Source organism: Rousettus aegyptiacus, unplaced genomic scaffold, assembly GCF_014176215.1.
Source record: "Rousettus aegyptiacus isolate mRouAeg1 unplaced genomic scaffold, mRouAeg1.p scaffold_m13_p_11, whole genome shotgun sequence".
NCBI lineage: Eukaryota > Metazoa > Chordata > Mammalia > Chiroptera > Pteropodidae > Rousettus > Rousettus aegyptiacus.
This window is the reverse complement of record NW_023416286.1, coordinates 36,234,532-36,260,324: the sequence shown is the minus strand read 5'-3', so window position 1 is coordinate 36,260,324 and position 25,793 is coordinate 36,234,532. Positions and strand designations below refer to the sequence as shown.

The window sequence follows — 25,793 nt, the reverse complement described above, 5'->3', positions numbered from 1 at the left end:
TAAGTGAAAAATAACTCTTAATATTTAATTAAAAAGACTTAACTATATAAAATAGAGCTTACTTGTTCTGTTTCAAAGATGTCCCGAAGGTGTTCAAGACCAAGGCTTTTTAGGAATTGGCTGATATTCATGTCAAGACCCCCAACTAAAAGAGACAAATTAATTAAAGTTTCTTAGAAAAAAGTTTATCACTCTAAAGGAAGTTCCAGTATATTTTTTTAAGCCATGGCTCTTTGATACTCTTGGCTATGCAGATAATATTAATAGTGTAAAATACTCCTAAACTTCATTCAAACACTTCAAGTTATCTCTGAATTTGGTTGAAAAGTAAAAGTAGAATTTATTTTTATTAAATCAGTAGTATTTATATTAATTTTAATATTATAGAGCACAATCTAATGCTTTTAATGAAATATTTAACAGTGAGTATAAAATTCCAAATGTATCAGTTATCATTTTAGTTTTCATTCCTTAAATAATATCTTAGTGTTTTCCTGATCAACTTCAGGAATAAGACTCACTCAGTAGTTCAATAAGATACTATAGTAGGAAATGGATGTACTGGGATATACCTAAGAACAATGTAGGTACCCAGAAGCTTTTTCTATGAAAACATATTTCTTATAAGGTATTGTGTATATAAAAACTTACAGATGTCTGTAAATGAGGTGTTCAATAATTATCAATAGAAAAAAAGTCAATCTGTTAATTATAAAAACAAAAGACAAGAACCAGGGTCTACTCACCTTCTCCTTCCTTCCTCTCTGTGCCTGCTGCACCATCCCCTGTGTTGGATGCTCCTCCCACTGCCAATTCCGCTAAAGGGCCAGTGAGGTTATCTATGCTGCTGGCAGCGGACAGGCAGGAGGGGGTGGATGCTGGTGAGATCAGAGAGGCACTCACTACAGTAGCCTGAGGCTTAAAACAGGTCGGTAAGGCCTCTGGGGGCATGGCATCTATCAGCAAAGCTCTGATATCGTCAGCCTAAAAATAATAATAATACAAAAAAATACAAAGAATACTGCATTTTAAAGTGGTAAGTTTTTTACTAAGGACCAAGTGCTTTGTGAATTTATTCTTTAATAAATGCCTCGTATCTCCTATTTAAATCATTTCTTCCTTTCATCTTCTGACCCACAGCTCCAAAGAGTCTCAGTAGTTTTAGTAAGTAAAACTGGAGAAACTATATAATTAAAAAAAATTCGTTTTTAAAATATCTGATGTATGGCCTGGTGACTATAGTTAAGAATACTGTATTACATACTTGAATTTGCTGAGATCATATTCTCGCCACACACACATAAAGAGAGTTAACTATGAAAAAAAAACTCTTAAGAATGTGGACTATGTTGATTCTTGAAAACGCTTTAACACTAAGTGAAAAAATATGCACACAATTGTTTATACTGATTACATGTGCATTTAAAAGGTGTGTAAGTCAATAAAGATTTGAATGGTATAAAAAAATATATTTTGCCTTTCATTAAAAATACATTTGTTGATTTTCAACCTTTTCTTTAGAAGAAGTTTCCATATTTGTTTACTATATTTTATTTATGTTTTAATGACTAAAATAATTTTTGTTCGGTTATTTAGTGCACATTTAATTTAATGTACAATTAAAATCTGGTGACATTTTAAAGGGACAGCACTTTAATTTGGCTACTTTATTCATGAACTTTTTAGTTCATTAGGCATAACTGCTGTTAAAGGATGTGGGAGCGAGCCTCCAAAGGTAGCCAGCCATTAATTCCTTCCTCTGTGTATGTGCATGCCACTCCTGCCACCAAGAGGTGGTGTCTATTTCCTTTCCCTGGCATCTGGGTTGCCCATGAGTTGCTGTGATCAATAGAATGCAGAGGAAGTAATGTTCTTAGGTTTTTAAGCCAGGCTTTAAAGGACTTGCAGCTTCTACTTTTTCCTTCTAAGATACCACCCTCCAAGCTGTAAAGACGTTTGGGCAACTGAGTGTCAGCATACTATGTAGAGATCCTGTAGGATGAAAGGCTGTCTCAGACAGCGCAGCCTCAGCTGAGGTCTCAGCTAAAGTTAAGTGCACAAACAGCAGAACTACCCACAGAACTGTGAGAAATAAGAAATATTTAATAATGTTTAAATAGTAAATAAATAAACATTAATAATAAATCATTGTAGTAAGCCACTCACTCGATTTTGGTTAAGCTATTAGTTGTTTTGATATCGTTTGTTACTTAGCAACAAATACATCAAACATAATGTAGCTTGGAAATGTATTTCTGCCTCAAAAAATTATAAATTATTGTGATCATACCGTAATTCCCTGCTTTTCAGAAAGTTCTCGGTAGATGATGCTGTTTAATTTTGTAGTTAAATAATTTTTAACCATAAAAACTTAATTCTTGGTTTTGAAAATATTTCTACAGTACATCAATTTTCTTTACCATCTTCAGAAGAGTAAAATACTGGCCGGAAGTTAATTTTTCTTTGACTACCTCAAAGCCTCAGGTAAATTATCATAAACATCAGTTTACAAATGTAGAAGGTGTAAAATTAAATGTAATTCTTTGAAGATTAGATATGTGATTTTTCTAAGATTCACCTTTTCCCTCCAAGTATGGCAAAATGAATTAACTTACCACTCAGTTGTATAACAGACCTTTAAATTATATTAAAAAAGTGAACTTAAAAAAATTATAGAAGGAAATTTGTTCTTACTCTAAGTAAAATATGCATATTAAAGCTAAACCTGCTAAGCCCTGGAGTTGAATGACATCTCTGAAAGTATAATAAGCAATTCTGAATATTTTGAAATGAGGACTTACTGTTGCCAGATCTAAAGGTGTCTGGCCTTCTTGGTTCTTCATAGTTGGATCTGCACCATGTGCTAGGAGGAGAGCACATAACTGGGTCCTTCCTTTTTGGGCTGCTTCATGAAGAGGAGTAAATGCCCATTTATCTGTTGCATTTACACACGTGTTGTATTTTATTAATAATGCTGCTATGTCCACATGCTGAAGAAAAATAAAAGGAAGAGAAGAGTTAAGAATGGGATTATCTGGTAAAGCTCTACCACATATACTTGGCTTTTACTTAACATCCCTGTATTTTGGACTCCGTCTTTCCTTGCCTCCCCTAAAATATTAGTCCCACAATTATTCTTTAACCCTGTAAATCTTAATTCTTCATAGGAGCATTAAAAAATTTTTATTCAGCCTTCTAACATTCAGGACTATTTTAAAAAGAAACACATAAAATGTTAACTACTACCTGACTTCAAGTCTCCTATTAATGGTCTGTCTGTCAAACATTTCAAACAAATATTCTATACCCACTGCTTTTCTTATCTTTCCATTTCTCTTCTAAACCATTTCCATCTGATCTGTTTATTAAAAGAGTCAGCCTCTGGGAAAGTAATGTAACACAACACAACATTTTCCAAAAATTAGTCTGCCATGTCCCCAGTGACTTAGGGGGTGAAGAAAATGTCAGCAGCAAACACATTGACTAATAACCTGGGCATGCAATGATGAGATCTTGAACTGTGATGATCAGAGAAGAATGAAAAAGGAAGCTAAATTTGAGAAATTTTGAAAGGGGGAAAAAAAAAAGAATTTTAGAAAGACAAATTAAATGACCAATAGAGGAAGAGAAGAAAAGTCAAGATGACTACCTTTTAAAAAAAACTTGCTCTAGAAGATTAAAAAAACAAATGTAGAATAATTAACAGAAACTGAGTAGGATAAGTTCAAGTAGGAATGAAACTAAGAAAGACAAGGTTCACTTGGTGTACATAGTTTTTGAGATAAAGGATCAAATGATGTTCTATAAATGGTTTGACATAAAAGGCTGGAGCACAGATAAGAGGGCATCATTTATTTACTCACTTACTCTCTCTTATCCATTCATCGACCAACCAAACATTTCCTGAATACCTACTAAGTGCCTAGCACTAGGTGTAGGGACTCAAGGGGGATGACAAAATGGAAACATTGAGTTGACAGCTGTAGCTACTTGATAAATGAGCTCAAGAAAAGGAATACAGAAAGATGATCACAAGGGGGATAAAACCTTGAGAATGATATTCTGGGAAAGGAGAGTGGAAGACAAAAGGGGCAATAAGAATGTAGAAGAGCTAAAAAGAGGCAAGGCCATGAAAAACAATGTAGGAGAAAGTTTCAAGGAGAGTAGGTACTCTCGATAAGTTCCATATAGCAAAAGATTTTAGCTTCTTCCCAAAAGTCCTTATAAAATAAGGTTAAGATAATTGCAAGAACAAGACTCACAGAAGGGAGGGGAGATGGGGGGCTGGGAGAATGGGGTGAAGGGTTAAAGGAATACAAATTAGTAGTTGATAGATGGTCACGGGGATGGGGAGCGCAGCATAAGGAATACAGTTAGCATTACTGTAATGGCTAGGTGAAGAGCCAGAGGAGAGAAAGAATAATTAGGGGGATCATTTTATAAACTACATAAATGTCTAACTAATGTACTATATACTTGAAACTAATAATAAAATAAAATTTAAAAAATGCATAAAGAAAAAAAGAATTGATTATAGAAAGGTAATACTGATTCCATGATTAGGCTTTTGAAAAGAAAAAAAATATTACTTTATTCTTATAAATACATTTAGGGATGCTAGTTTGGTTACCATTAAAGTATTTCTAAAATCCATTTCCACTTCAATATTCTATAATTTTGTGTAATGGGCACATTTGGGTTCTTCATGGATATTTCCTGGCATATTTGATTACTTTTAATAATTAACTAAGAAACACATTATCTGTTGAGAATAAATTTCTAACTCATGATGTTGCTCAACTGTGATATACTGAGTTATTTGAAGCTGACTTTCATGAGAATGGGATGAGAGATACGGAAGGGAAAGAAAGAACTATTCCAAGATGGGAATTAGGGCATGTTTCTTTGTATTTTCCTTAAGACAGTCTTCGCTCTCTTAAGACATTTCAAAAAAAAAAGGTACTTTTTCTAAGTAGTATTAACAATTTTTAAATATAATATACTATCAAAGTCACTTAAAACCCAGTAATTTATCTCCTTTATTCGAGGATATATGTTGAAAAGAATAGCTATTTTTGTTCAGTTAACCCAAAAGCATGGAATAATTTCAAGCTTCTCTACAATAAGGTTATGGACTATTTAAATTGTGTTTCTGATGATTAATTTTATTCTACTCCCATATATATTGGCAGAATAATATAATTTAGTAGACTAATTTCAATAGGCTTCCAAAATTAGATAGTCCAAGGAAAATTATGTGTGTGTCTGTAAAACGAATTCTATATATGGTATGTATCCTTAAACTTTCTTTATATTGAATTTATAGTTTATGCTTAGAGAAATGAGTTATATGCTTTTTTAATTTGCTGACAAACATCTGAAAGAGCAATAAAGGAGTCTATTACTACCCTAGTATGCTAAAAACACAATCCGTAAGTCTTTTGAATAGCTACACCACTAGGGCAAAAATAGTAACTGAAATTTAAGGCTGACAAATGCAGTAAATAAGCTACAGCTCAGTTCTATACAATATATGAACAAAGTATTGAACTAGAAGGTCTAGAAAAGGACTAAGCTCTTGGAATATTTCTAGGAGAAAGTCAATTTAATATGGTTTCAGAACCTAGCTTCAACACAAATGCTTTAAATGACAAATACAATGTAAAAACATTGTGTGGGCCTGAATTTAAGAAAGGTAAGAAGAAAGTAGAAAAAAGAGAAACATTCTTGGTCATTGTAAGGAGGCATGAGAAGATGAGGATATTCTCATTATAAAGGGCAAGGAAGAAGAGAGTTAAGAGAATATAGAAATTACAGTGACTAGTTTTTATAGTTTGTCAGGCTTTGGCAAATCTAGAAATTGTCCTCTTCAACTATGAGAACTCCTAGTATGTAAAATCTGGCATCTGTGAATTTTTATAGTCAAACGGGTACTAAGTAGATGAACAGACAAGCACATGAGCATTCATCTTATTCCTGTGTGATTCATTAGGTGTGAAGTGGGCCTTGGTGACTTCCAGGCAGTCATTTTCAACAAATGGCATCAAAGCAGTGCAATACATTCCTCTTCCTTTTAGTCTACTTCTAGCTGATGATTACAGTTAAAGTGCTTTGAGAGAATGACTAGACTTTCACCGTGGGGTTTTAGTTAGTTATTCGAACTCTATGAAACCACATCTACTAACAGTTCAACCATTTACTTGAATATTTCTTAAATGTCGATGATAAATATAAACAACCACAATTTCCATGCCTAAAAAAAGAACCTCCTGGCTTTTACAGTTTCTAAAATCTACTTGATGCAGAGTTAAGGTTTATTATCTGTATCAATAAATATTCACTCAGCAGCCATTATGCACCTATTATTGTGCTAGATAATGTTGAAAAGACCAAAAAGCTACAAAAAGCATGGTCCCTGGTCAAAGATAGTTCAGCTTAACTGGGAAGGCTAGAAATATTCCAAGGAGATTACAATTGTGCTAAATTATGCTATCGGTTAGATACTACTTACTTCATGTATAGTATACATTTAATAAAGCAGTAAATGGCAGCAAAGTTTCTAGACTTGAACTTTAGCATGCTCACCCCATAGGATGCTGCATTATGAAGAGGAATTAAACCACCTTTGTCTTGGGCATTAACATCTGCTCCATGCTCTAAAAGATATTCAGCTACTTCCAGGTTATTGTAGCCTGCTATTAAGAGGGAAAAAAGGCAAACATGTCAGCTTAAAAGAAAAAAAAAAGTACATAAATAATAAGGACCAGAAAAATGTTAAAGTCTGAATACTTTTTGCTTTATAAGCTAATACTGTTATCACATAATTAAGAGTCTTTATAATAAAGACATTATATAAAATTATATCAACTGAAAGCATTTTACTAAATATTACTCTTTATGCTTGGCATTTCTTTCATCTCCTGTTAATCTATATTAGGTATCAAAGAAAGGACAATGAGACTTGGAAGTGCTGGTGATGCTTACCTGCCAGGTGCAGAGGGGTTGAGTTTCTGCCCTGGGTATCTCTGCAGTTGATATTCTCCGGGGTACAAAGCTTCTGCACCCTTGCCAGGCAGCCCTTCTTGGCAGCATCCAATAAGGCAGCATCTCCTCTCAGTAAGTCCTGAATATCTGTGTCTCCTTCTTTTACCAAATCTAAAGGTGTATTTCCATCTCTGTTCTTTTTAGTTGGATCTGCTCCATGCTGCAAAGAAAAGGCAAATGGGGTTTGTATTTTCTGTAGGATCTTTCTTAAGGTTTGCTTGTTTTTGTTTATTTTTAACTTCATTTTCCCTTATCCAAGGAAAGATGCCTATTCTACATGTACTTTGAACAACAGAGGCAATATCCTGTTTTATTTTGCAAATTCCCTACATAGCAATATACTGGATCAGCTTTCTAACTACTTCTCAACCAAAGTCCCAAGCCTCAGGATCAATGGTGATGGTGAATTGGGTAAAGTACAGAGTACCTTTTACTTCTCATCTGATATACTTTCTCAGGCTCCAACATGTCTTTGGAAATGTCTTTTCCTTTTAAGAATGATCTTTTCCATTAAGAATGTTAATTTTGACAAGATTTCGATTACATAAAAATATTCAGTAGATATCGTGAAAAATAAGTAAGAAGAGGAAGACACATAGGTAGAAAAAGTACTGAATTTTAAATGTGATCAATATAAAGAAAGTATGGTAATTTTAATATCTTTTCATTGTAAGTCTTAACACCTATCATGTACTTAGGTATAAATGTATTAATAACATTAGCCTGGAGAAATTTGAAAAAACCAAGTTAGACAATGAATTCACAGTAACCTGAAAACTATTTCTTACTAATTAGTGATAATAAAATGAGTATCATATATAGTCTTATTCTCAAGACTCATAAGAACATATTTGATAATGAAAAAGTGGTAGTAGAAGAATTTTATTTATACTTAATCAGCAAAGGTTTTAATCTAGTTAAAAAAAAAGAAAGAGAAAAACTACATATACTTTGGTGATTTGTCATATCCTTTCAAAAGAACACAAAATTATTAAGTTAGTTTCATATAACTACTAGCTTCTATTATTTCACATATATCCCCCAAAATTCATGAACAGCTCTGCTTAGAGATGATCTTACATTTTAATAAAAATCTGATATTAAAAGTTTTTTTAAGATATGTTTAATTTAATAAGAAATGAGTTTGTTAACAATAAAACAGCCAGTAAGAAAAAAACAAATGATCAAAAAACTTGTTACTTCCTTGTACAAATGTTTTCTGATATTAATACCATTAGTATTAGATAAGCAATGTAAACTGATTCAACTCTTTCCTTGATAAACGGTGATGAACTGAACTTCATCAAATCAGTTCAGTAAGGCACTTCAGACACTACTCAGTGCTATGTAAGTATCATGCTATCACACCTAAACATCCCCTTAAAATGGAAAATGGAAGCTGTCTCCATAGCTCTTATTGTACTTAACAGAATAATTTACTTTGATGTAATATTACATATACATACTAACCAAAAAATAAATATAATTACTTTATACTTCACAACTTTTAAAATTACATACTTTTAAAAGGAGCTTGCAGATTTCATATTTTCCTTTAGCTGCTGCTTCATGTAGAGGAGTAAATTTCCATAAGTCCGCCACATTGACAGAAGCCCCATGCCTCACTAAAAGCTCAGCTACCTCATAGTGTCCATATGAACAAGCATTATGAAGGGGCACCAAGCCACTAAACAAAAAAAAATTATTTTAAAGACATATAACACATCTTTGAGTTAAAATGTTTACAATAAAAACAATATAATTCTTTTATGGCACTGACTATACTAAACACTCAATAAAATTCTCTGGTCTTGAAGATATAGTCATCCATTTCCAAATAAGAATTAATAATTTCGAAAAAATGTCCCTTTCAATATAAGGACTTCCCTAGTTTCTTGGTGATGTATATAAATTTCACAGCAATCCTTATTGTTAAAATACATACATATCTCCAAAGAAAAAAGTCTCATTACAATACTTTTAATTCAGGTTTCATTCAGGTAATTTAAAGCAATAGTACAAAGTAATTTCTGGTTTATCATCTCTCAGATTTTCTTCCATTTGGGTTTTCCTCATGAAAACTGTATGCTTATTTATAAAATATACAATGTAATTTAGCTTATTTATTTAGGCAAATTCTACCTTTTGTTTTTGGTTTTTATTACTTCTGGTTTCTGTATATAGGTTTAAATAGTTAGGTGCCAAGCAATGAAAACTCAAAATATAAGTGATACAGAACTTCAGTAAGAAAAATAATGGCATCGACCATAAACTCTGTCGTTTACAGATGAGAAAATCTGGCTGCCTCATTACGAACAAACTATTCTGAGATGACTCCAAGTTCTGATTAGAAGGTAGCTGACATTCTAAAAGGACAAAAAATGTTCCCATAAAAAAAGGGTCCATTAAAAGAGTAAATTTAGGCTGCACTTAAGACATGGCAAAAACCAGGTGTCAAGTGCCCTTTTATTTAGAGAGATCAGTGCTTTTTAAATTTTTAAAAACTGTTTTGAGGTCAGAATACTACATGCTAAAATAGGCAATAGAAACAAATGTTGGTTGCTCTCTAATGCACTAGAACGAACACTCTGAAAGAGCTAGTGATAATATTGAATACTCATGTCTGATGTGTTCCTTTTAGAAGGGACATCTACAATGGCTAATTGAAATCTAAGTTGTGTGGTTTAATTCTACAGCACTCTGGTATGTAACTGTACAGAAAGGTACTTGGTTATTTGTATTTAGAGATGATATGAAATTAACTCAGAATACGGAGGCTCATTTCAGTTAAAACTTCCTTCTTGCATTTCTAAATAGCTTCCATGGCTGCTTTAAAAACTCTGTCTAGATAAACAGAAATAATTTAGTAAACTAATATAAAAATATAGAATATCTGAAATAGTAAAAAATAAAACTATGTTTTTATTAATCCTGATGACTTTGGGATGAATGGCTTCTTTTTGGAAGAGATTATATATTTTCAATAACAAAACAAGGAATATACAAATTATAAACTATCTAAACACATTCACACAATGCAATGAAATACTCTATACAAGCATTAAAAGGATGAGATGAACTATTAAGTACTGATATGAAAAGATGTTCCAGATACACTACTGGGTGAAAAAAGAAAATCGCAAAGCAGACTGTCTGAAATGGCATCACCATTTGCATAAGAACCACTGCCGCCACCACCATAGTATACACACCCGTATGTGCATTTAAAATATCAGGAGGATTAGAACGAAATTTTAATGTTGTGGTCTCTAGGAGGTAAGGTGATAGCGAATTTTCACTTTGCATACTGTACATTTTCATACTGTTTAAATTTATGCTTTAAAAACTTGAAAAAAATGCATTATTTTTTAATAGCAGAAAAATATCGAAGACTTAAAAAATGTTAAAATAATTCTTTTAAGTCTCAAGAGAATGAATCTTGAATAGCTAAATGCTAACACATACCCTTTGTCTTTGGCGTGGACGTCGGCACCATGGTGCAGAAGGTACTCCACGACAGACACACGATTATAGCCTGCTGCGAAGTGTAGGGGTGTAGAATGCCGGCCCTCCAAATCTCTGCAATTCACATTTTGAGGACTGCAAAGTTGCTTTTTATGGCACATACACACAGACGAATACGAAAAGAACAATAATATTTATTTATTAGATTTTGTTCCAAAATATTGTAGGTATCTTAGATAAATTATTATTTTCTAATGAATACTATTTTCAAAAGATTAGATAATACAAGTGATGTTTAAAAATCAGCACTGTGCTTGTCTTTACAGTCTCTATTAATTTTCTTAATGCTTAGAGAGCAATTAAATCTTTTTTAACATTTTCTAGTCAAAATCCTAATCAAAAAGAAAAAGCCATAATAAAGCAAGCATTTGCAAGGCAACTGATACCTTCCATTTTTTTTTTTTTAATCTTCATAAGGCTTTCCTTCCTGAGACTGCTTGACATAACATTAGCATGTCTGCTTGTATTTAGCCATTCTTTGCTCAAATAAGACAAATCCAGGTTGACTGCAGAACTACCCAGAGTTCTTGCCTTCTCTGATGTAGCGAGCAAAAAGGTTCTGGACAAATTATATTAATTCTGCCTGAGCTAACCACTTGTCCCTTTGCTCCACTACAACAAAGCCAATCAGTCCGTAGTGCTTTACTTGATTTTTGGGAGATGTTTGACTAACTCTATAAGTCAAACTATTTCTAATCATACTCTGGTTTTTGGCATTTACTTCCTTCTCCTTCCAAACCTCTCCTGTCTTTTCTCCTTTTGACTCTCAGGCTACATTGTTAGTGGTGATAGATGAATTATAATATCTGAACAGTAATTTACAATTTATTAAAAAAAGCTCATATTCTTTCAGTGAGAGACTTACTACCTATCTGTGAAGTTGACCATTATCTCCATTTTACAGATAAATAAACCGAGACCCAGTTAGGTTAAGTGACATCCTTTTTTATAGAGTTGGTAAGGGGTGGGGTAAAGACCCAAACCCTGTTTTCCTGATTATTAATCTCGTGATCTCTTTGCTACATGGTTGGTTATTTTCTTAACTACCGAAATTTAGGGAAGTGATGAGAAGAAAGGCAATGAAAAGAAGACAAGTCGAGACTTCCTTCTGTCATGGAAAAGCAGAGAAAACAGTGGCACGTTCTAGGCTACGAGTTATGATGGCAAGGGCTTTCTAGGTATTGACAATATTATTGCTGCTGCTTCTGCCACTGTAATGAGCTATCGTTACACAAAAACTAAGAACCTGGAAGACAACTGTTTCTACTGATCGTCTAAGTAAGGGTTTTCACACTGGTGGGTAAAAACAGGACTTTTCAGGTGGTATAATTTTTCCATGACAGAAGGAAGTCTCGACAGTATAAGGGAGAGGCTATGATTTTATCAACTCTATGTGGAAAAGCACCAGATTCTAAATTCTGAAGAACCACTGTCATCTGGCCAGGTCAAATATCCTATCTTTTCATGACAAGTGAATCTGTGGCTATATTAATACTTAAGTTAGAGATTCAAAAAATAAAGTTAAATAGAAATGAAGAACTTACTACATAAACTAAAAAGGCTGTAAAAATTGGTAGTGGATCACCAATGATGTCTTATATGTTTGAAGCTTCTTCATAGTGCTGCTACTTTTTTCTTATGGTTTTTATTTTTCTGAATTTATTTATTTTTCCAGAGAATACTGGCAAAATAGGGATGAGAGAGGGAAAGAAGGAACACAACTGATTTTGCCAGGTTACATAAAAAAAAAAAAAAGCCCATTCTGCTTATTAAATATTTGCTTTTTAATATTTGGAAGTTCTTTATTCTCTATTGTTTTACATTCTTTTTGAATGACAAAGCAACTTTATATATTTCCTACCTGCTGCTTTTCATAATTTCAAATATATTACTCAGTAAAGAGCCTCTTCTTCTAATACCTAATATCTAATACTTTCTAAAGCCTCTAGTAAAAGAAATCAATCGGGATTAATTTTCACTTAATTTGTGCTTTGGTTTCTTCTGCCACTTCAATTTTATTCATAAAAATAAAATTGGCCTTTATTGTAAATAGACTGTTTAGGAAACCTGAAAGCTACACTATATTTGACAATTACATATAACACAAATTGAATTACTTTGTTACATTAAAAATAAACTATTAATATGATGGGCACATGTAGCGATGCTAGTGCTGAGATTATCACCCTGTAATACAGAAAAGCAGTCTAGTCATTTTCGTTTTAAAGATTTTCTTTTATTAGGATACACTTCAAATGATAAAAGTATTTTTAAGAACATATACATAATTTTAAATCTAATAAAACATTAAAATTTCTCCCCAGTGGTTACCCCAACTGAAATTTACTATTTTTCTTTAAATAACTCAGATGTTATTATAAAATGAGCTGCATATTGAAACAAAAATAAAATTTCTAGGCAACAGAGCTTAGAAAATATTTCCTGTCATTTTCAACCAATATATGTCATCAGGAGTGCTAAAATTAGTTTACTAAAAAAAAAATCACAAAAATAGAGCTTAATAAGAAGTGGCAACGTTTAGTTTGTAAAAAATAACCTGGTATAGCTGTCAATACAATATTGCAATTAGCCTTTCTTTAAAAAAATAAATAAAAAGAAATATAAACAAAACCCCAAACCATACCCCTTTCTACTATCTTCATCCCTACATGAATGACTGTAGATAGGAAGTGTGTTTTCAAAAAGCATATTTGATATTAGAATAAATTTTTATCTGAGAAACATTAAATCTATGACCATTGTTCCTATACCAAATAAAACTGATAAAATTTTCTTGGCAAGCAGAGTTATAGAGAAAACAAAATCTATCTTCTGCATATAAATAATTCCAAATGGTTCCAGAATCATAAAGGTTTCCAGAGGAAGTATGAGAACCTCTTGGAAAAGCTTAAGAAATGGTTTTGAAACATGACTGTAATATTATCTAGGCTTGAGCTTGCTTAGAAATTTATGAATGCAGCCGAAAATACACTTTAATTAATATAAGTGAAAATAAAAGAGCTTTCACATAATCAGAAGAACCGTGACTAAAACAGTGGCTTAATGGATATAATGCATATACTAGTAAATCTTTTGTGGTTAAAGATATCTCCTGTTTATGGATATACTCTGTTCATTCCTTTCATTGTTGGGATTTGAGTAGTTTCACTTATCAAGCTTAAAATGAATTGGGTTAAGCAAAGGTTCAACAGTGCTACTCAAGATATTAAAAGCACTGACTTACCTTCACAGTTTCCAAGTCTCCAGCTTTAGATGCTTCTAGAAGTCGATAGTCAACATCTGAAGTGCGTATTGGTGTACTTTCTGCATAAAAGGAAGGATTACAGTTGGTTTTTAAGAAACATAAAGTAGTTAATGAGGGAAAATTATTATGCAAAGGGAGATTAAGGAGTCAGATTCTGAGGTCTAACATAGGGTTTTTCCACAGTCTTTTTCGGATAAGAAATAAGTAGTTTCTTATTTTAATATATATTTATCTCATCTTAAGCCAAATTTAAATAAATTGTAAGACACACATATCTTTCTCCATCCCTACTACTCTGTCCTTCACATTTTCTGGTCAGAACTTGGCAAAGGGGAATAAAGAAACAGGACCATGAGATCAAGAACATCTTCATGATATACTGATCTTACAAAGTATTATAGCAAAAAGCTTTGCCATGGATTTTGTTATCTAAAACTGAGGGAAGCCACTTAACTTTCAGTACTTAATGTTTAGCCTTTTCTTTGGGCCTCAATTTCCTCGACTGAAATAATAAGTACTACTCCTAATATCAGTGATCTTAAAAGGCCTACTAATATAAAATTTTAACTCGCATTTATTGAATGATTTCAGGGAAATGCAATTTCATAAAATGTCTGTAAAATTGGAAGATGTGATACAAATGCTAAGTAGAATATAATTACATCAGGCTGTTAAGTATGAGGCTAAAAAAAGTATGAGGCTAACAATTGAGGTGCTTTGATTAATCCAATAAAAACAAACCAAAATTTCATTACAAATTGGCCCAAATAAAAAGGTTTTTAAAGAAAACAATCTGTACTTGATCATTCGAAGTACATTCATGGACATTAAGTGTGGCTTTTACAGTGCACATGTGTACACACAGATAACACAAAAAAGGGCTAAAGTCAAGGAGACCTGTATTTAGAGTAGGCTCTATTAACTGTGATGATGGACAAGCCACTTAATAGATTAGTTTTTACACCTATAAAGTGAGTGCTGGTTTCCCTTAAATTCTCTTTCAGATTTAAGATATTATCATATGATCTGACATATTTCCTGAGTTCATTGTCCAAATAGAAACACCTAATGATGCTAAAAAAGGTTTCAGATTTCAAAATACTTTGTCTCTTTATAGTTTATAGTGCTTAGTTCAGGAGAGGCTTTTACAGAGTAAGTTATAAGAACTCTCTGACATAAGAGAAACTGCATTTATTTAGTCATAATAATAACAGCAGATAAAATGTTAAAATTAAAGAGGAAAGATGAGAATATTTCATATAATGAAGTACATTTTTGAAATATCAGCAACTATTTTTCTTTAAAAGGGAGTATATTACATTTGTTAGTTTAAGGAAGTGGTGAGGAAAGGAATCGGGTCTTGCTTATTTTTATATTCCTTTTAACATGGAGAATATTCAGAAAGCATTTGCTGAAGTGACTTCCATGCTATTTCATACTGGGGTCAATGTGTCTGTCAAATCACAGCTCTTTCTTTGGCTGCCCTTATTCTGTTCTTTCATGTCTCATATGTCTCCGTTCTAACTGTGCATGATATTGATGGCATTTGTAGGTGTGTATATTATGCCTTTAGGACAGCGACTCTGGCATTTGGTAAAACTCACTGAAATAACCTTTGGATATTTACAGGTAATATTTTTAGTTTATCATTTCAACAGAATAAAATGACAATTATGTATACAGAATTAGAAATTTTAATATTTTCAGCTTCTAGCATTTGAGGGATACAATTAATCCAGCTGAATTTTAATTCTAAGAACTATTTGAAATTGGCACACAGGTCTTAATGCAGACTGATTTGCAAAAAGGTATAATTGTATAATCAAAAACTTTGATGTAAATATAAGAATGCTTCTGAGAACTATGAGAATTTCTTAGTCCTAGTCAAAAAGTAGAAAGTAAAAAAGTTACTTAAAGATAGTGATTATTATACAAGTTATAGAGCTTTGCATCAATTATAAATCCTGAATAGGCTCAGATCAGGTTCATTTCTAGAAACAATGTGAATAAGGTATTAGCTGAAAGGATATATACCCAGTTCAGGGAATTTATACAAAGAGGTGCATGATTAAAAGAATATAAAAATGAAATTAAAAAAGGAAACAGGCTAAAGATTAGTTGATATGTAAAATACTGTATTAGTCAAATCCTTTATATGCACACTGGCTTTTGCAGAGTATGAAATTAAATATTTCACCTAGGGCCAAATGTTAGAGATGGGCTTCTAATTTTTTCTCTGATTCTATTCTGGGTCACCAGAATTAAAAAACAAATAAACAATCTAAAGTTTCGAATGCTGAAAAGCAGTCTGCTATTTAAAAAAAAAATATCTCTTGTAGATTGCCTGTTTAGCTAGTACTAGACTATAGTACTGGCAATAGGTATTTGGCTTATTTCAAGGTATAAATGTAAATGGGGATTTTAATATTTAATTTAGCTTTCATAAATCCTCAAATCCTCGACTCTGTAAAGGATTAGGTAAAAGCAATGTAATAACTTGAGATACAAATCAGAAGAATTCATGTCAAGATTTGTTCTAAGGAACTGTCTGTGATGCTAGAAATATTCTTTACCTGTGTTGTCTAATACAGTAGCCACTAGCCATGTGTGGCTATTCAGTACCTGAAATATGGCTAGTACAACTGACGAACAGATTTAAAAATTTTAACTAATTTAAATTTAGCCACATGTAGCTAGTGGCTATCAATTGAACAAAGTAGGTCTAGAGAAAGCAGGTCTTCAGAAAAAGTCAAACTTCTAAAACAATGTTTTAAAATGATGGTTTATAAAGAACTGCTTATCTTATTTTCTTTACTCTGATATTAATTTTGACATAAATATTGCCAGCAGTTTACAATTAAAACTTTATTAATGTTGGCAACTACAGATTTGGGAGCTAAAAGTGAAAATTTCTAAAAGTGGCTCTCAAACCTGATATTAACAGGTATATTCAAATGAATCTTTAAAATGTTACCCAGAATCCCAACAACTTACTATATATCATATATATGATATATGCATATTTTAAGAAGTCATTAGTGAGATAACCTGAAAATGGATTATTTAATGTACATATAACTGGAAAGTTCGGCTAGTTCATTTTCCAAAGACAATAGACATACAAGTATCTTGTAGAAATATCAGTTTAAAAAATTATATCCTCTTCCAAAGGAGAAAAAGTTTCGCTTTTGAAAAACCTTTCTAAGGACAAGATGCTACCATATAATTATATTATTTGTATTATCTTTCCAGGTCAATAACGAATATGAAGAATTAAGCTAAAAAGTTCTGGCACATACTAAATCAAGTATTTAATTAACTGTATGATGTTTAACTTAACATCAATTTTTAAGAAGAATGATCAAAATATTTAACATGTGATTCCAAAACCAGGCAAAGATATTACAAAAAAAGAAAACTATAGGCCGATATCTCTTATGAATGAACATTGATGCAAAAATCTTCAACAAAATATTAGCACACCGGTTTCAGCAATACATTACAAATATCATACACCATGATCAAGTTTGACTTATTCCTGGAATGGAACGTTGGTACAATATCTACAAATCAATAAATGTGATACACTACATTAACAAATCGAAAGATAAAAACCACATGATCATATCAATAGATGCAGAAAAAGCTTTTGATAAGGTACAACACCCATTTATGATAAAAACTCTCAGCAAAGTGGGAATAGTGGGAACATACCTCAACATAATAAAGGCCATATATGACAAACCACAGCTAATATCATACTCAATGGAGAAAGGTTAAAAGTATTTTCCTTAAGATTAGGAATAAGACAAGAATGTCCACTTTCACCACTCCTCTTCAACATTGTATTGGAAGTCTTAGCCACGGCAATAAGACAAAAGAGAAAAATAAAAAGCAACCGAATTGGAAAGGAAGAAGTAAAACTCTTGTTATTTGCTGATGACATGATACTATATATAGAGAACCCTAAAGATTCCACTAAAAAACTGTTAGAACTGATCAATCAATTCAGTAAAGTAGTAGGTTACAAAATAAATATTCAGAAGTCAGTGGCATTTTTATACACCAATGATGAACTTTCAGAAAGAGAAATTAAGAAAACAATCCCATTTACAATTGCATCAAAAACTGTAAAATACCTGGGAATAGAATTAACCAAGAAGGCAGAAGATCTGTTTTCAGAAAATTATAAGTCATTGAAAAAAAAAATTGAAGAGGATACAAATAAATGGAAGCACATACCGTGTTCATGAGTAGGAAGACTCAACATAGTTAAAATGGCCATACTACTAAAAGCAATCTATAGGTTCAATGCAATCCCTAACAAAATACCAATGGCATTTTTTCAGGAGCTAGAGCAAATTATCCTAAAATTTATATGGAGCAATAAAAAACCCCAAATAGCCAAGGCAATCTTGAGAAAGAAGAACGAAGTTGGAGGTATCACACTACCTGATGTCAAACTATACTACAAGGCTACAGTAATCAAAACAGCATGGTACTGGCATAAAAACAGATATGTTGATCAATGGAACAGAATAGAGAGCTCAGAAATAAATCGACGCCTAAATGCTCACTTAATATATGACAAAGGAGGTAAAAATATACAATGGGGTAAAGATAAGTTTCTTCAATAAATGATGTTGGGAAAATTGGACAGATACATGCAAAAAAAAAAAAAAAGAAAAAAGAAAAAAAAAAAGAAGCTGGACCAACTTCTAACACCATATACAAGAATAGACTCAAAATGAGTTAAAGACTTAAATGTAAGACCAGAAACCATAAAACTTCTAGAAGAAAACAGGCAGTAAACTCTGTGATATTACTAACAGAAATTTCTTTTCGAGGAGATTTATCTCCTCAGGCAAGGGAAACAAAAGAAAAAATAAACAAATGGGACTACATCAAACTAAAAAGTTATTGTACAGCAAAGGAAACAATCAACAAAACAAAAAGACAACCGACTGTTTGGGAGAAGATCTTCGCTAATGATACATCTGATAAGGGGTTAATATCCAAAAATATATAAAGACCTTACACAACCCAACAACAAAAAAACAAACAATCCAATTAAAGAATGAGCAGAAGACCTGAACAGATGCTTCTCCAAAGAGGAACTACAGATGGAGGTTTCTTAAAGAATTAAAAATGGATGTACCTTTTGACGCAGCAATTGCACTTCTGGGAATTTATCCAAAGAAAACTAAAATGATAATTTGTAAAGATCTATGCACTCTAATATTCATGGCAGCACAATTTACAACAGCCAAGATATGGAAGCAACCTAAGTTCCCATCAAAAGATGACTGAATAAATTATGGTTCATATATACAATGGAATATTACTTAGCCATTAAAAAAAAATGAAATCCTACCATTTACAACAACATGGATGGACCTAGAGGTTATTATGCTGAGTGAAATAAGTCAGACAGAGAAAGATAAATACCGTATGATTTCACTTATATGTGGAATCTAAGAAACAAAAAGAAAAAAACTAATGAAAAATCAGACTCACAAATATAGTGGACAATTTGGTGACAAACAGAGGGGATTGTGGGGCTGGGAGAATGGGGTGAAGGGTTAAAGAAGTACAAATTAGTAGTTGATAGTTGGTCACGGAGATGGGGAGCACAGCAGAGGGAATGCAGTTAGCATTAATATGATGGCTAGGTGGAGGGCAATGGGAGGGAGGAAGCAATTGGGGGAATCATTTTATGAACTATACAGATGTCTAACCAATGTATTCTATACTTGAAACTAATTTAAATAAAAAAAATTTTTAAATTATTTCACATGTGAGTCAGTATTTAATTTTATCTTTTACCAAAGGTCATATATTCTAACTGCATTCATTTAGAAGACACTTTAAAAGAATTAATGAATCTAATTCGCTTATTTATTCAATCCTTTCCTCTGCCCATTTCATAAATTATCTCTAATAATTATGTATAGTATTGTTAAAAATTTTGATGTAACAGCTATATGTTTGCTTGACTTATGGTTACAACTTATAGAAACTAACTTAAAATTCAGTACTAAATGGTTCTTAGTAAAAAGTTTAAGAGAAAAATTTAGAATGTTTTAACAAAAAAAATCACACCTTTTAGAAATTATAAGAATTTACTGAGAAGGCAGAAATCTTTCTTAGTCAAAGAAAGCTTATCTTCTTTAAGCAAATGTACTAGTGCTTTGTAGAAACAGAAAGTTAATTGAAGTCCTGTTTTTTCATAGTTCAGGCTTGAAATTCAATAATAGGAAATTTCATTCCTTTAGCTAGATCTTATTTGTTTTGATAGTGAAGATGCCCTAGACAGGTCTTACTTCAACTGCCTAAAGACCACCATCTAAGACTGAGGTAGAATGATCAGGATAAGAGGGAACTAGCAAGAAGAAAATAAATCCTAATAATAGCTTTCAAAATGTGGCACACTGTTACTCTTATGAGGCTGGTTAACTCTGATTCAGCCCTAAAAACATTAATCATGACCTCCATAAGTCTGGAAAGGTTCTCTATTTCAGTGTAGAGCAGTGATTCTCAACTGATTCTGTACTTTCTGGAGGCCATTTAGAAATTTATAGGGTCAATTTTTGTCCTTTAGTATAGTCATGCCCAAGCGATTACTATTATAATAATTATAAATTATTTTATTGTAACTTACTGTCACATTTTTCCCTTTATATTATAGTTAGGACATTTACTATATATTTTTTTGGAAGATGTCTGTATAGTTAGATCACATTAGTTATTAATTCATTTCTAGATAGTAAAGGGGATTTATAAAATATTCATTATCAAAACGGGCACTGTGCCTGATGGAGTAAAGAACCACTTGGATTAGACGTAGGAAAAAGAACTAGGACTCCTGATTCCTAGTCTGTTGACTTCTCCATTTTACTCTTCCAGTTTGTTATGTCATTCTGGAGCAGATATAATCTCTAGGTAATACTAAAGAAATGAGAAAGAGTCAATTATATTAAAATTCTTTTGTATCAAGTTAATCATTTTTCAGCAGATGAACTGTGTTATTTCACCTAATTTTGGGGCTTTGGAAACTAGTGTCTATTTTTGTATCAGTTTTATGTTTGATCTTCCTCAATAAACTAAGTAAAGTGGCTAAGACTGTATCACTTAGCCAAATTTCATAATTATATTTAAACCAGGAAAAGACGAGATAATTTCAGAAAAGTGCAATAAAGTTAAGAATTAAAAAACATAGGTTGGAATATAACACATGGAAGAACAATTAATTAAAGATCATTACCATATGCATGGTAATTTCTCTATTTGATAGATTTTAGAGCTACCATAATTTTACACTATTTATGAGTTTTAATTAACCTTTTGATCATAACACACGAGTCAGGTTTTGAATTTAAAACTAAAAAAATTAAAGAGGATATTTGCTTCCTTCTCATGCTACCTACGGATGGACAGGGCCGCAGGCTAAACTACAAGCAAGGAAAGGCAGGAAAAATATTCAAACAACAACAACAAATTCCAAAGAGCTACTTAAAACAAGAAGTACAAAGTTTATCTGTGTTTATCAGGGACATGGAAGAGAGAGAACAGACTGCAATGGTTACATATTTCAACTCACCACTCAGAATCTGCTGCACTGCTTCATTTCCCATCTGCGCAGCTGTAAAGCCTTGTAAGGAGATGATGGAAGGATCAGAGCCATAAGTTAGCAAGAGGCGGCAGGTCTGCAGGTGACCTGCTAGAGCAGCTCTATGCAAAGCAGTCTGACCAAGAGTGTCCAGTGCGTTCATCTGAAAAATCATTGGGTGGGCACATAAAACTGAGCATCTACTTTATCTCCTTTTATTCTCAAGCAAATAAATTCTAATGAGAAAAACTGATTGTCGAAACTTTTTGAAAAATGCCACAGATTATTCATTATTGTTTTCCTCACCGGTTCTGAAGCAATATCACCTTCTTAAGTTACCCTTCTCTGACCACCCTATTGAAAATTACAATGCACCTATGTCTTCCCTGAATGAGAGTCCTCCTGTCCATCCTCCACCCTCTGCCACTCTCCTCGACAACTAGAATGTAAGGTCTCTGAGGGTCAGGACTTTGTCCAACATCCACTGCCTATCACATCAAAGATGTACATTAAACACTTTTGAATTAATGGGTTTTACCGAATTTGTTCTCAGAATATAAAGACAAAAGAATATGTAAACAATGACAAAGTAGTTCATTATATTTTTCTAATTTTTGTACATAATTATAACAAAATGCCCTAATTACAAACATGTTTAACCAAAAAAAGATTTGAATATTGAAATGTTCCATTTTTCAAACTTTGAATAAAAATTTAGCTAGTTTTAATACTCTTAAGACAATAATACACTTTGGTAACATTTTCATAATTTGATCAAACCTAACTGGTTCTAACCTGTTTTCCAGGATGCCCCAGCAAATACCGTCTCCTCTAGTCAGATCGAAGACCATGTTCATTGTACATACTGCTTCTTTCAGAGAAGCCTTTCTTTCTGCCTTTTTGGATTATGAGATCCAGTGCAAGTCCCCCCTCTTCTAAGAAGCCTTCCTTGATTACCTGAAGCTTTGATAATTCCTTTTTGAACACCTATTTCAATTCAGTACTATCTTATAAATTATTAACACTGGGTTAGCTTTTGTTTACCACGTAAAACTAAGGTTATGGAGAATATAGACTATTATATACGTTTTTTAGGTCCTCTAGAAAATTCCTGTGAATGGTACATAATAAATTCTCAAATATGCTGGTCAGTTATTCAAAATATCTGTGCACACCCACCAAGTGCAAGATAAAGAAAAAAAGGATTTATGACAATTGATCTCCCTGTCTCCATTCTTTTATTGTTGCCAGCAAGGCTGTTATACTTATTTAGGTAAGAGTTCATCTTAATTCTTACTGGTGTTTCACAAAATTCACCATGAAATAGCAATATATTTAAGTATGTCATCTTTGCCATCATAAAAATGACTTTATACACAGAGAGCTTAAAAGCAAAGCCATTAGCATGTACTGACGGAAAACACACACTGCTAAGCTAAACTTGAATTTTTCTATGAATAGTTCTTTGTTATTTCTTCACCACAGGAGAAAAATGTAAAATTGAGGATATTCTGATCATTAACATTCTTCTGGAAATTAGATAAGTAACCCACTAAATGATTCCAATCATAGGGATGGAAATCCTCATGTATCTCGTTAAATAGAGGGACCGTAGTTTGAGAATTACTACTTTAAAATACAGCTCAGACCAAGCTATTCCTCAGCTCAAACTTAGTGACTCTTCAATGCCTTCAAATAAACCTGAATAAATCCCTTAGCGTATCATTTAAGATTACACAAAATTTACTTTTACAGCAACTTCCTATTATATTTTTTAAATCACAATCTGATAGGGCCGCTGTGCTCTAACTTTATTAGATTACACGGAGCCCTACTTTATGAAGGTACGAAGGTATGAGTTTCCAAAATCATTGCAAAAGGTAAACTATGCCTTTGGTCAAGATTATTCTTGTAAACACCTTAAAATGCAATGGTAGAGACAGACATAAAGTTTCTCAGTAAATCCAATACTAGCCAGTTTTACCTCAGGTGTCTTAGCAGATTGACTAATAGCTGATAAAGTGCACTATGTATCTTTAAACATTAAAAATACATGTGTAAGAAGAGGTTCTCCCTACAAATACGTATTGTGGAACTCAGCACAATATAGAAAACAGAAGATTCTCTTCTCTCACTTTGGCTCAAGCACTCATGGAGTGAAATACTGGGCGAAAATCACCACTCACTAAAATTATTTAAATTAGTATTTCTTGTTCTCTGTCTCTGTTTTGGAAGGAGTGGTCCTGAATGCGACTCCACTGTGTGCTCTGCATTCTCATTTGTCTACTGTGCTATTCTCTCTGCTTCACATTTCTTTCCCTTGTATTTACTTGTCAAAACTGGAACGAAGTTATCTCAAAGAAGTCTCAAAAGAAAGGGATGCAACTAACATTTATTAAGCACTTACTAATATTAGGTTCTATGTTAGATGGTATTTGTAAATTAGAAGGTATTTAAAATCAATGACTATGACAATCTTAAATTTAGCTCTCTCTACCCTCCCCCAAGAAAAAAACAATGTCTAGGACATAGCTGGGGCTCTGAAACTGTTTCCTGTTTGAAAGAAAAAAAAAATAATAATCTATAAATGGTTATTGGAATTAATTTGTAAAAGGAATTTTTTGGCTAAAAAAAAAAGAAATTGTAATTATTTGATGAGGACAGATTGAATTTCCCTAGGAAACTAAATCTTGATCATATACTGAAACTTTATGTCCCCATCCTTATATTTTTTTATATATGTATATTTATATACATTGTATATTTATATATATGGTATTTTACTCATTTCTATAGATAGTATATTTTAATATTTCAGAAAGCCAAAATCTTAAAGTACAAGACAGATTAGTGTAACACAAAATTCTTAGTAAATGTATATAATTTTTATTATGAAAGAACACTGTAGTTCTCTCAAATTCTAAATGGTATCATAGCAACAAAAATATCAGATAACAAAGCTGAAACACTACAAGAAGTCATTGAAAGGTATCAGCGAGTAATATAATGGAAGCACTCATTCTGTGGAAAGAAGTAGAATAACAAAACTAGAATAATTTGGTGATACTCTGTACAATCCACTTAGAAAGAACAACAACGGATGATAGCGTAAATATTAGACATTCTATAAGGGTTTTTGTGAAGAATTATCGCTCATGTTATATATTTCTCAGATTCCGTAGGGCTCAAGGCTTGTCCCTCTTTGTGATCCAAAGATGAGTGTGGCGGCTCTATACATCAATTCCATGCAATCTCATCCAACACCAAAAAGGAAGTATTTTTATACATCTATTTTAAAAGAGAAGATACCTTTCCCAGCAGATTTCTCCTTATGGCTGGGACCAGAAATGTTTCCTGAACCCATCCATATCTGAACCAGTCACAAGCAAGGAGAATGAGATTACCAGAATTGTTTCAGATCCAGCCTTCCCTGAAGCTCACATACCTGTGCAAAACAGAGTTCTATAGGAGTTGGCAAGCTATGATCTGTAAGTCAATTCCAACCAGCTGACTTTTGTACTACTGGAAAGCTAAGAATGGTTTTCACATTTTTTAATGATTACATTTTAAATAACTATATAAGTACCTACATAGAATCTTTGATTTTGTTTCTTGGGCCATAAAACCTAAAATATTTGCTATCTGGACTTTTAAGATAAGCATCCCTTTTCTGAAGCATGGAAGAAAGGGAAAAATGATTACTGGATGGAAAATCAACTGTTTGCTTGAGTCATTATAGATCTTCTGATTGGTTCAAAATTTAAAAAAATATTTAAGGTTCCTAACTTCCTCTTATACTTAACTTTATCAATACCCTTTATGTTCTACCTTTGTTTATTCTTTTATCAATCGGTCATGAGATAGCTATATAATCAGATGGGATACAACTAGAGCTTTTCTAAGAAGTGGTCAACCTAATTTTTCCTTCATATATTTTGAGGTGGTTCAAGAAGTGCAAAATGTGCATGCCTTCCAAAGTAAGTGATAAATTTCATTTGAGGGAGAACAGTAACTATTTTACGTGATTACAGATCAATCCCTACCTCTTGATTTTTTAAATGGGTAATCTAGCAGGATTTGTATTACTGTTCTAATTCGGTTTCATGTGAAAAAAGGTGATATTTTGGAGCTAGTATAATTTCATTTTATTTTGATCACAGAGAATTACAAGGAACTCTTATGCTTAAAGGAGGTTCTCATAAGTTTGGATTTACTACCTTAATTTCTATCATCCTATAAATTCGGTAAATGGCAAATGGCAATAATCCACTGAATTGGAAAAGCAGAAAAGGAGATTAAATGACCTACAGATGTCATCCACAATATCATTACTGGAAGTACTGAAAAAGA

At 32.5% G+C, this 25,793-nt stretch overlaps 1 protein-coding gene across 1 annotated transcript in view; it reads right to left on the bottom strand.

Moving 5' to 3' along the window:
• The window catches only part of TNKS (tankyrase), a 179,506-nt gene that overhangs the window by 23,986 nt on the left and 129,727 nt on the right, over window positions 1-25,793 (bottom strand). The window contains exons 12-20 of the mRNA XM_016136124.2: window positions 21,435-21,606; window positions 13,814-13,893; window positions 10,510-10,655; window positions 8,566-8,731; window positions 6,985-7,204; window positions 6,586-6,695; window positions 2,802-2,990; window positions 747-984; window positions 63-145 (exon numbers count right to left, since the gene is read on the bottom strand). Of these exons, the coding sequence (XP_015991610.2) occupies window positions 63-145; window positions 747-984; window positions 2,802-2,990; window positions 6,586-6,695; window positions 6,985-7,204; window positions 8,566-8,731; window positions 10,510-10,655; window positions 13,814-13,893; window positions 21,435-21,606 (1,404 nt within the window). The remainder of the gene's footprint in view (window positions 1-62; window positions 146-746; window positions 985-2,801; window positions 2,991-6,585; window positions 6,696-6,984; window positions 7,205-8,565; window positions 8,732-10,509; window positions 10,656-13,813; window positions 13,894-21,434; window positions 21,607-25,793) is intronic.